At 36.5% G+C, this 12205-nt stretch overlaps 2 protein-coding genes across 2 annotated transcripts; one reads left to right on the top strand and one right to left on the bottom strand.

The window, feature by feature from the left end:
• Window positions 1-2249: 2249 nt before the first annotated feature.
• Window positions 2250-11092, bottom strand: LOC129793858 (hairy/enhancer-of-split related with YRPW motif protein). Its single transcript, XM_055834315.1, has 4 exons — window positions 10965-11092; window positions 9358-10364; window positions 6638-6852; window positions 2250-4047 (listed from the first exon to the last, which is right to left on the bottom strand). Exons 2-4 carry the CDS (start codon window positions 9516-9518, stop codon window positions 3320-3322), a joined length of 1104 nt encoding a protein of 367 aa, XP_055690290.1. The 5' UTR covers window positions 9519-10364; window positions 10965-11092; the 3' UTR covers window positions 2250-3319.
• A 48-nt stretch (window positions 11093-11140) lies between these two features.
• On the top strand, window positions 11141-12170 carry LOC129793863 (uncharacterized Golgi apparatus membrane protein-like protein CG5021). Its single transcript, XM_055834320.1, has 3 exons — window positions 11141-11199; window positions 11384-11460; window positions 11525-12170. The coding sequence occupies exons 1-3, from the start codon at window positions 11185-11187 to the stop codon at window positions 12081-12083; spliced, it is 651 nt and encodes a 216-aa protein (XP_055690295.1). The 5' UTR covers window positions 11141-11184; the 3' UTR covers window positions 12084-12170.
• The last annotated feature ends 35 nt before the right edge of the window (window positions 12171-12205 follow it).

Consider the following 12205-nt stretch of genomic DNA (forward strand, 5'->3'; position numbering starts at 1 on the left):
AAGAAAATAAAAGAGATCCTTTTTATTCCTTTTTTGGAAACATTTTAAAGGGATTGATTTGATTTTCTTCCTTAATTTTTCGTTGAAAAAAAAAATGATACGATTGTGTGTCTTAAAGGGATATTTAAACTCCACGCTAGATGACTCCACAGTATCTTTTGGCCACCTGGTGTTAAAATGAAACTTTGTGCAATTCACATAATCTTCAAATTTCTTTTCTTTAGACACATTATTATCAATCAAGAAAGATTTAAAAAGTCTAAAAAAAAGCAATTATATCTACCTTTTTGTTTAAATTCTTCAACAATCAACAGAACCATGTCTGTTTTGCAGGCAACACAACGGAATTTCCCTTGATTTTTCAGCGCCAGACTGAAAGCCCTTTTTTATCACTTGAAATTTTTATTTCCATGACGTATTGCGCTGGGAGGAAAAATCTCGCAATGATGTTAAAAATTCATGTGATAAAAAAATCCTGAATGTGTATTGATTTATGCGTTCCCAGCCTGGAGTGTTGCATTAAAATTCCATCACTTTTTTTTTCTCATTCCTCTTGCAAATAGAGGATTCAATGGTCCGGCAGTGAAAAAGTACGTGCAGATGCTTTTAAAAATTAAACCCAAAAAATAGAGGAAGATTAATAAATGCATTGAAATAAAAAGATCTGTTGCACCGTGACGTCATTTGTGGGGATACCTCGTGACGTCATGTTCAATTGCTATCCCCCCAAAAATTCTTTTCAGCAGAAAAGTGGCAAAACAATTTGTTCTGCTGTGCTGAAGGAAGCTTAATCAGGGGCTTAGCGTACCCTTTCAGCAGCTTTGCAGAGCAATAAAATTGCACCTAAAAGACTTTTCCTGCATAATCCTCACCTATTTTGGCGTGGAAAAATAATATATACTCAGCTTGTGTACCTAATTGATTTTCCAGTGTGCTCACTGAGCTGTGCAAGAAGAGATAGGGCAGCGCGAGAATGCTGCAGGAAGACAAACCACCACCCTCTACACCCGTTGTTGGGGATAACTTGTGAGGGGGCGAACAAGTGGTGGAGGAAAAACAAGCTGAATATATTTAATCTGGGATTATTGGTGGAAAATATTTTGTAAGAAAGGATTTTTTTATTGATTAATTTGCCAATAATTTTTTATAGAAGGAAAAACAATTTTGTGTAAGAAAATATTCTCATTATTCACTAATTACAGTGGAGACGCCTGGTCAAACTTTTAAAGAAAAATCTCCCTTCAAATCAAAAATTAAAACTTTTCAATAATTAAAAAAAAAAATATTATTTTAAATCTTATAAATTTCGTTGAAAAGGAATAATAATAAAATCCTTTTTAGCGCAAAATAGCACGAAGAATCTGAATATTTTTGTTGTTTTCATCCATTTAAAATTCAAATAAATGTTGCTAATTGCATATTTTATGCAAAAGAAGAAAACAGGAGACCACATATAGGTGGTGGTATCATGCCCCTCGCACCCCTCAATCCTCTTCCCACAGAGCTGTGTGTGGCTGCTTGTTTACTCATCGTGACACAATATAAATTTGGTGCAGATCTGTCGCCACACTGTAAATCCTCATCCCCATGGAGGCGTCCATCAACCCCCTTTTGCTGCAAATGAGCACATAAACAACCCCTCGTTGCTGCTGCTGCTGCTGCTGAAACTCGTTTCACGTGTTCAGGAGAAAATCCCCGGACGCGCACATTCCGGGCGAGTGAACCGCGATGCAGCAGCCGCTGTTGGGATGCTAATTGACCACTGGTCACCGGAAGCTGCTGCCTCCACTCGTTCATTTTCCAACCCTCAACGCCACGCATTTTTTTTTAAATAAACTATGTGCTAATGAGCTCTGAATTTGCATTTAATGCCAAAGTGAGTCGAAAAATGAAATTTAAAAAAGGGGTGCAGGCCTCATTATGGAGCGCTTTCTGCATCCCCTTTTTGCCTGGTCAACACTGTGTTAGGACTTTAAAAGAAATAAAATATATTATTTCCTCCTCATATATAGCAATCCTTCCACCAGCTGCGGAAATCGCAGATGTGTGAATTTTTCATTATGGAAATTTCTTCTGCAGCACATTTTACCTTTTATTTCCAACACATCACACCCTCTCCTTTTAAAAAAAAGAACCTTCTCAAAAAGGCGAAAATCTCACAAATAATTCACTTGCAAAAGAGATGAAAAAAAACATTTCTTCATTTCATTGAAAAATTCAATTCTTTATTTTATTGCAAAAGAGGCAATCTTGGTGTAAAATCACAATTTCTCTCTCTCTTAAATTTTATTCATCTGTTGCTTTTTTTTGTTCAATTTTATTGCTCTTAAAATTACGTTTTTTTTTGGAAAAATATTCTTTTGTAGAAAAACTTTATAAATAAATTTTTAATTTCTCACTAAAATGTTTTTTTTCTTATCTAAAATATATATTTTTCTCTCTATCTCTAAAATATTGTATTTCCTAGAATACTTTTATGGCATTTTTTGCAAATGACTTTCTGATGTCCTCTTTGCACGTGTTTGTGGGTTTTTTTTCTCGAAAAAATGTATATATAAAGCTAAATTCAAGGGGGTTTGTCATTTAGGGGAAGATTGTACATAATTCTTTTTCTTAATATTTATTTGTGGCACATTTTTTTTTCATTTTTGTATTCGTTTTACATTTTTAATTCATTTTTTGTACTTTTTTTTTTGTAGTTTTGGGGTCGATTCTATCAAGAAACTTTTCTTATCTATTCTTTCAAGTTTTTTGTAAGATTTTGACAGTTGATATTTTTCAGTAGTTCTCTTGTCGTTTCAGAAAAGGAAAACAAATTATTTGTTGTTCTAGAAAACAGTCAGAAAGAACTTTAAAGACCTCTAGAAAGGTAATTTTCCCTAAAAGCATTATAAAAGAACGAAAGAAACTGTCAAAATCTTTAAAAGATTTTTCCTAGAATATCAAAAATCTTATAATTGACAAATTACAAGAAAAGGAAAGATTTTTAACAGAATTTCAACCCCTGATATTTAGTTTAAAAATTAATTAAATTCACTCTGATTTAAAAATTTATTATTACAACCCTTTGAATAAAAAAATCTTTCATCAATATGCTAAAGCACAGTGTATAGAAAAATACAGAATGACTTACCCCCTTTGAATGGTTATTCCTCCACCTTTTGTGTCCTTCCTGGTAAAACTATATCCTAGTTCAATAATAATTTAATATGTTGTATGTATGTATATGTAAAATAGACATTCTCTCTGGGCTAAAAAATGACTATGAAACGACTTAGAATTCACTCTGTGTGTGTGGACCCACCCCCATTTGGCCCCATTAGTACGCCATCTCTGCCCCCCACGGCCTGTAGGGCTTAGCTCCATTTCCGGGCGGGGCAGCATTGTTATTGTTATACCCGGACGTAGGTACAGCATAGCTCTGGGCACTTCCGGTGGGGTAGTGGGAGTGTTGGGCGTATGCTGAGCCGTGAATTGAGGCGGTACTCCTGTGGACGGCACTTGAGAGGTCTGTGTAGATGGGGCCAGCATTGCTCTGACTGTGGTCTTGATTGTTATTCGGGTAGTGCTGCTGCTGTGCCTCCTGATGCTGCACCGACACATCCGTTTGATGTGTCGACGTGGCTGCCGTTGAGGCATCCGTGTCGTGGAGTGCATCAACTGGTGGCACAGGGGCTGGAAGCTGTGGAACGTACCCCCCTGATGTGGAGGACGTTGTTGGTTGTGGCGCATAATTCTGATACGCTGCATGATGATACGCCGTTCCTGTGGCGGACCACGAGGAGCCACCACTCGATCCGGGTGTTGACCACGCAGTACCCGTTGTGGGTTGCACTGCAGCTGCATGATGGGAATTCTTCGCGGAGAGCTCACGTTGTGCCACGAAGCACTGAAGGTGCGACATGAGGCGCAATCTGAGGGGATCCTGAATGTCCATCCCTTCAATTGTGACTAGATAGCGTGCCACTTCCGATGCACACTCCCGGAAGCCGATTATGTGGTAATCCATGGCAAAGCGTTGCGGATCGAAGGCAATCGAATCGATTCCTGCGGTGAAGGCAAAACCGGACATGGATGCATAAATTATCTCTAGATATTTATGTATTTATTTGTTTCTTCTTCTCTGCAAACCCTCATCATTAACAAAAAAGTTTTTTGTTGTTGTTGTTGGCAAAAATTAATTAATTCTCGAGAGAGACAATGTGGAGGACATTTAATGAATTTAATTGAATGTAATTTTTGCCACAGGTGCGAGTGATTATCCGAAAATCCTACTTAATTATCCGCACCCTCAATTAAGTTAATTTTCCCACTCAAATAAATATTAATTCACCACCCCCACCCACCCCTTTTTATGAATATTATTTGCGCACAACAACCCCTTTCCCGTGGAAAAGTAAGATAGAAAAATCTCCCACGATTTTTTTTCCATGCAGAACACAGAAAAAGGGTCGAGAGTTCATTTAAAACACTAAGCAAGGGTCTACAGTGAGAGAGAAGAGCAGTGTGTGAGAGCCATGAAAGGCAAAAAGGTACAAAAGGCCACCCTAATTCCATAATGTGTGTACATAGCATACAATTTATGCTACACACAAAATTCTCCCTTCTTTCCCACAACACACGAAACTATTCACCCCGATATGGTGGCTTCCTCATTTTTGCCTGGTTACAGAGAAACATTCCCACGCGTTCTCTCCTCATGGTGGGATTTTCCTCCTTTTCACTCACGCAGCAGCCCAAATCCTCTTCCATTCAATCCAGAACACGCTGAGGGGGTGGAAGGAGGGGCAGAAAAAAATAAGAGTCGGTGTGTGATTCACGAAAATGGCAAGTTCACACACACGAAAGGAAGATGATTTTGAGCTGCAAAGGGCATTGTTGTTGTCCTCTTCGTGTGAGCTAAAAAGTCACACAGGGATTAATTGGTTAGTAGGGTCCTGGAGAGAGAGAGAGAGGGGTTCAGCTGGTTGATCTGCGCCACTACACAAACATGAAGTTAAAGCCAGGAATTGTTGCTTCCCACCCTTAGCAGCATAAAAGAGCGAGGGAAAGTTTATCCATTGAATATGAGAGAAGAAGAGTGAGACGATGGGCAGGATTATGATTGATGAACAACATACGGAATTGAATTGAGCACCCAAAGTCCTTATTAAATCCATGCATGCTTCAAATTCCATTGAAACCACACTGGATTTGCTAAATTAACTCCACAAAAGCAAGCACAGAGTTGAAGAATATTAATTTTATAGATTTAATTTTTTTTTAATTCTTTTTAATATTTTATTCAGTACTCAGAGTTGGTTCGATTCACCCTGTTTGGGATTTTTTTTGCTGGAATTTTAACCTTCTTAATTACTAGTGTTTTGTGTTCTAAGCGTTCTAAGGTAAATTTTTAAGGATCATTTTCCGGACTAAATTTATTAAAGAAGTTTTCAATTCATTGACGTCCGGATGTGAATTTTGAACTCTAATGTTTATCTAAAATCAATATTAAATAGTAAAAAAATGGATTACGGGAAATAATCTGATTTTCTGGACTTTTCAGTAAATTACTAAAGAATTTTCCGGGAGTTCTATTACTACAAATCCCGGAAGTTAAATTATAACGAATTATAAATGTTTTTAATATAATTACAATGAAATCTTTTTGTTAAATAGTCTCAAACTATATGAATATGCAAAATTTTTCCGAATATCCTTTCCAGGACTTTCAATAGAGGTTGAAATGTGTTTAATCCGGAAGTTAAATGTCGAAAGATTCATAAAATTTTTAAAGAAAGTAATATTTTGAACTTTTTAGTGGTTTTAAAAAGAAATTTTAGTTCCACTTTTTAATTAGAATTAATCAATTTCTTTCTGTAAATAAATTCATCTGTAATAGTCAAGTCAAAACGTCGCTGGAATTCATTTTTTCACACCTATTTAATATTTTTTTGCCACAATTTTAAAGAGGTATTAAAAAATTAAAGAATTAGAAAGAAAATTAAGAGATTTTTTTAAAAAATAAATTAAAAAATTTCTCTAAATTCTTGAGCATTTTTTTTTAAATCCAAAATCTCTAATCTATATAACATTCAACTCTAGCTCTTCCTCTTACAGGTAGAAGACAACACGATAATATAATCCTCATGAGGATATCCTTCCTTGTATTCTCTCCTCTTTCCATCGATTAAACTCAAGTGTGAATTATTGAGGTGAAATCATTCGTGTCCTGTTGAATACACATATGTACTATGTAGGTAGCAAAACCAGAAGGAATTTTCTCGCTTCATGCAAGATTCACAAGACAATACCGACTGTAGTTTGAATTATTTAAACATCGAGTGATTCTCACAGCATGTGTGAGACCCACTATGGCAAAACTTTCTGTCCCATTTCCATCACACACCGAGTTTGCGTTTTCCGAGGGGGGCGACCCTCTTCAAAATTCTCTTTCTCTCTGGGTCTGTACTATATGTGTGTAAAATACAATTAGACCGATTAACCTTTAACCAATTCAGCATGTTACCATCAATGAACCATTATTCCCGTATCAAATAACACTTCCGCCCCTGCGACACTCTCAATTCGCACGATCCCACCGTGGAGAATTTTTTTCTTCCTTTTCTTTCTTTCTTTTTTTTTCATTTCGTCTTACCTTTGGAATGGAGCGCCTTCAAGTGGTCCACTGTTAGCTGAAGGATTTCCGCCTTCTCGAGTTTTGCTGATCCCTGCTTCTCGTAGGCACTCGGCACGAGGCGCTTCAGCTCCGACAGTGATGAATTAATACGATCTCGACGCTTCTTCTCAATCACACCACGACGCTTCTTCCGTGTCAGCATCTGGCAACTGTTGGGTTCCCCCGGAGAGACTCTGCAATGAGATGAAAAGAAGAAGAAAAAAATTGTAACAGAAGGATCAAAAGGAATTTCCATCAAATTCTCTCCTTGCTCGTTGTGCACAGAAAACTTCTTGAGGCATCTCTTCTTCCACTCATCTCCATCCCCGTACACATACAGCAGCCACTTCATGCACGCGTTGAGGGAGGTTTTGAAAACTTTTGCAAACTATTCATGACTCGGCAAAGTACAACAAGTTGTAATTGTGAGCAATATGCGCGCCAGATATGCCCTGAATGGGAGCTTCTACTCTTAAAAGGGGCTTACAATTAGCACTATTGTAGTTTAAAAATATTTTTCAAGCTTTCTCTTCAGCTAAAATTGATAATTAGATGCTGATGGAGGTGCCTGATGAAATGCCTTCATTTTCATTTAAAAAAATATTTAATTTTTTTTAGATGGGGGCGCCTGGTAAAAAGAAACGTTTCTTGTTTCTTTTAATTGATCAGAAATTGCAATGGGGGCGTCTGGTCAACTAAATCTGTTCACAAATCAGGATGGAGACACCTGTGTTTCTTGTTTTTACTTTAAATCAAGCTTAAGATACAGTGGAGACGCCTGGTTGTAAGAAAACACATCAAATTCATAGAAAATTCATTAGATAAAAAATCAATGAGGCGTCTGATAAAGAATTTATTTATTTGAAAACTCTTTCGTCGATTTCTTTAACAGATAAACATTTTTATAAATAAAAGAGAATAATTAATTCATAAAAGTAAAATAAAATAAAATAAAATGGAACAATTTCACATTTTAGCTAAACACCCCTAGAGAGATTTTGCGCTAACTTGGCTCTTTTTTTTCTCCTTGTGCAAAATGCAAGAACAAAGGGCAAAGTTTGCGAAACATTGAAATAATCTGCGGATGTCGCAGCAGAAGAATTCATTTCAAGACGATGGGGGATGAGAGAGAAACTTCAAAGATTATTTGAGAAAAAAATGTAATTAAAAAACTTTAAGAAACTTCAAAGGAATCTTTCTTAATTTCAACAAAAGTATTTTTAATCAGAGGATTAAAAAAAAAGTCAAAGGAAAAACCAGTGCCAGTTTTTTCTCTTTGGAAAATTCTTTGGTTTTTTTGCAGATCAAGGAAAAAGAGAAAGTTGGAGGATTTTTTTATTAATAGGTAAATTAAAGTGGAAAATATAATCAATTTAATGTCTAGAGAGAGAGAGAGAGAGAGAGAGAGAAAGCTTTATGAAGGGTAACAAAGCTCTGTGGGAAAGGGCAGAAGTTTCTATTTAATTTGGGCAAACTATATTGACTGACCACCCACACACCTTCCGGCTGTTAGTCAGCCCAAATCAATCATTTATTTAAATTCAAACAAACAAACAAACAAAGAGGAGCGTTTAAATTGAAATGTAATTAATTACGAATTTACTGGAAATTTGTGGAATAATTTACTTCAATTTGGCAGATTTGTGGGCTTCATTGTAATGAGTTTATTTAATTGCATTATTTTCATCATATTTTGGCAATTCCTCGTATTACTAATAAATTTATTTTAATTGCTCAAGTTCATTTTGTATTGATTTTTAAAATTTTTGAATCAGATTCTACTAAAATTTTTAATTTTTCTTTCATGGAAAAGAGAAAAATTTAATTCATTCTTTATGCTTTTAAAAATTGAATTTTTTGAAAGTCTATTAAATTAGTTTTTCAAAAGATTCTTAAAAGAAATTTTATTTTAAAAATTCCTAACTAAAAAACTTTAATAATAAACTGTTTTATCTCTTAAAATACTCCAGCATTGGTTAGAGGAAAATACGAAAACCCCGAAAAACAATTAAGAACATAAAATAATTTAATTGAAACTCCCACCCACACCAGAACTTTGGGAAATATTTTATGCATTTGATTAGTTTATTGATTTTATTTCAAATTCTCTGCAAAATATTTTAAAGCGATGGATTTAGTGAAAACTGCTTTTCATCAGCTTTTTAATCTGTAACTAATTCCTTTAATTTTTTTTCACAAAAAAATAACTTTGTAGTTTGTTCAAAATTTCAAGCAGAATTTTTCTGTATTGAATAAATTGAGAATGAATTTATGAGAATTTTTTCCTCTTCTTTAATAAATATTTTGACTTTAAAGTTGTTTATTCATTTCTATTTTGAATTTGAATAATTTCTTTTTAAGATATTTTCAATCATTCTTCAATATAATTCTTGAATTTTCTTAATCAAAATCATAAATAATATAATTCAAAATAATTCTCTGCTAGTCTCACAATATTTTAACCAAACTCTCATTTTTAAATGAGTTAAAACAATCAACTTCCTTAATTAATTTCCTCTTTAATCAAACACTTAATTTTATAAACTTGTCCTTCACATTTCTTTTAAAGGAAAATCTTCTCAAGTTCTTTGTCAAGATTTCCCACAAACACAGACACAGAGCGAGAGGATGATGGATGAATTTTAATTTTCCACTAACAAAAAAAAAGAAAAGATGAGAAGAAAATAAATTTTACTCACTGATCCTTGGAGGATTCTTCAGAGTAGAGATCATCATTTTCACTGTCCGACAGTGGCCTCTTGAGCTTCCTGTTTGGTGGTGGGATCCACGTGTTGTGCGGCTGACTGGCTGCATAGCCCCAATGATGGAGTGGGGAGGCATGATGATGGATTGGATCCATGTCCAACAGGTCACACAACACAACTTCCCCTCTTTTTTCAGGGAAATTTTCTTCTACTAAACAATTCACTTCTTAGTGGGGGCTTCAAGGTGTGGGGGGAAGGGGGCACGCGTCTGCGGAGATTGCAAGATTTTTGAAAGATTTTGCAAAAGAAAAGGCGCGCGCGGAAGACTTCGCGGAAAGAGAGCGTGTGCAGGCTACACGTGTCCTATCGTGTGTATGAGCGCCGTTCGACTGATTTTGGGACGTGCGTCAAACGCATGCAATGCATGTGTCCTCCCCTCTCTCTCACACTTGCCCAGATACTCTTCATAACATCTTCTCGCATTCATATGAGGGCCAAACATTATTATTTGAGAGAATACAGCATAACAGCCCCGGGAAGAGGGATGTGATATACAACCCTCTCTACAATTGGTGGCAGCGGTGGGATCGAGATACGTAAAGGGGGAAAAAAGGGGTAGTCACCGTCGACTGTTGCGCCTCATGCGGCAGCAAGTGCTATCCACATACACTCCTCGCTTCTCTTCAGTCGGTCAAGTACCAGCACAAGACTCCTCTGGCCAGGAGGAGATAAGAACAAAATAATTTGTTCCTCCTTGGCTGAGTCACGTGTCGAACGGATGCAAATTTAATTTTCTCTCTTTCACTCTAGTTTGCATTTCATTGCTTTGCCAGCATCTCACATCCACCCACAACTTTTGCCTACCACCTGTTTGTCCCACCTGATTCCGCTTTAGCAGTAGCAGGAAGTTGTTGATTACTAACTTGAGAACATAACATTTCCTGAGGCTTTCCTGAGGGAGCTTCCTGGTGGAAGGTTGGCGTCAAATTAATTTGTATAATCTGTTTTCCTCATCAGTGCGCCAATAACAAGGAAGGAAGTAGAGCAGGAAATATTCTTTGTTTTTAATCCTCTTTTACTCTCAGATTTAAAAAAATCATTTCTCTAACTTAATTGTAGAGTTATGGATGTGAGAAATAATAATTTTTTAAAACCAAAAATTATTGAAAATTTTCCAGAAAATCCTTTTGAAATCCATTAAAAATTTAATTTAATTATGCATAAATTAATTATCCACTTCCCATTTAGTATGAAATCATTAAAACCCGCAAAAAAATGCAGAAAATTATGCAAAATCAAGAGGAATTCATAATAATGTTTTAATGCAGCGCAAAATATCAATGAGGCTCAATCAATTAGCATGAGAATAAATTGCATAAACTCCTCATCTGACCACATCCCATCATCCCCTAAAACGCTTTCAGCAGAAACTTTTAGAATAATTTATAACTACAAACAATGAGGAGGAATTATGAAAATATTATTGATTGTAAATTTTCACCCAAAAATTGCCTCCTTTGAACGTGATTTCGTGCGAAAATGCATGAATTGGTCATTTTGTGTGGACAATCTGCATCATTTGCCCTACATTGTCTACTCACCTTTGGCCTCTTTGATCCTTTGGATTGCCCTTACACGTCCTTTTCGCCTTTTGAGCTGCACTTTTGGTCCATTTTTGTGCGAGGGTGAAAAAATTCGTTACTTTTGCGCGCACAAGGAATGCGTTTGAATTTCCTAACCTCACTTTCCAAAGTTGACTGGAAGTTCCAGCATATTTCCAATAGGTGCAGTTTTTTCTAACCTATAAAAAAAATCAAAATAATGTCATCAGCCACGGTAAATATTGGATTTTCTCCCTAAAATAATGCATTTCAAAAGCAATAAAGTGCAGGAAATGGAAGATAAATAGGAAATGAAAATATTTCAGTGAAAGAATTGTGAAAACTTTGGGGGGAAATTGCATTTTGGGCTGATGTTGTGATACGTGGCTTGACAGGGAACTTCCTTATCTCCCTTGCAGGTGCCCCTTTTGGACGATGACACAGTGCCATTTGGTGAGGAGGAGAATCTTGATGGAGTTCCACAGAAGAAGTATACGTGAGTACTGAGAAAAAAATCCCAGAAAAGAAGGAATTTTCGTGCTAAAGAGGAAGTTTTTCAGACATCCCTACATAACATTCTTCCACATCTTCTTTCGTGGCGCCTCCGTGGTTACCTACATGCTGTGCGGATGGTTCAGTGAATCCTTCATCACGAGCTTCGTGTGTGTTGTACTCCTCCTCTCGGCAGACTTTTGGACAGTGAAGAATTTAAGTGGACGCTTCCTGGTCGGGATGCGATGGTGGAACTTTGTCGACGACGACGGGGTGTCTCATTGGGTATTTGAATCCCGGAAAAATAGCCAAGTTAGCCGTGTGAATGCACACGAATCACGAATCTTCTGGCTAGCGCTGATTCTCTTCCCGGTGATTTGGGGTGTCTTCTTTATCATTGCACTGTTTGGGCTGAAGTTCAAGTGGCTCCTGCTCGTCCTCATTGCCCTGGCACTCAATGGGGCCAATCTTTATGGGTATGTGAAGTGCAACTTTGGTGCAAATAAGAACATCAGCAGCGTCACGACGGATTTCGTGCGGACGCAAGTGCTTAAGAGCGCCTTTGACATGATGTCCCGTCCGGGAAGTCAACCAGCTGCGAATCCCCAGCCTACTGGGATCGTCTGAGGCATTCCGTGTGTAAGTTTTTCTTTTTTTTTGTGATGTTGTCTTAAGCATTAAAAATAAATTAAATCATTAATTTAACGTGAAAAATTATGAGTTTTCTTCCCTCAAAAAAGCCTTAAAAT

This window comes from Lutzomyia longipalpis, chromosome 3 (assembly GCF_024334085.1).
Source record: "Lutzomyia longipalpis isolate SR_M1_2022 chromosome 3, ASM2433408v1".
Taxonomy (NCBI): Eukaryota; Metazoa; Arthropoda; class Insecta; order Diptera; family Psychodidae; genus Lutzomyia; species Lutzomyia longipalpis.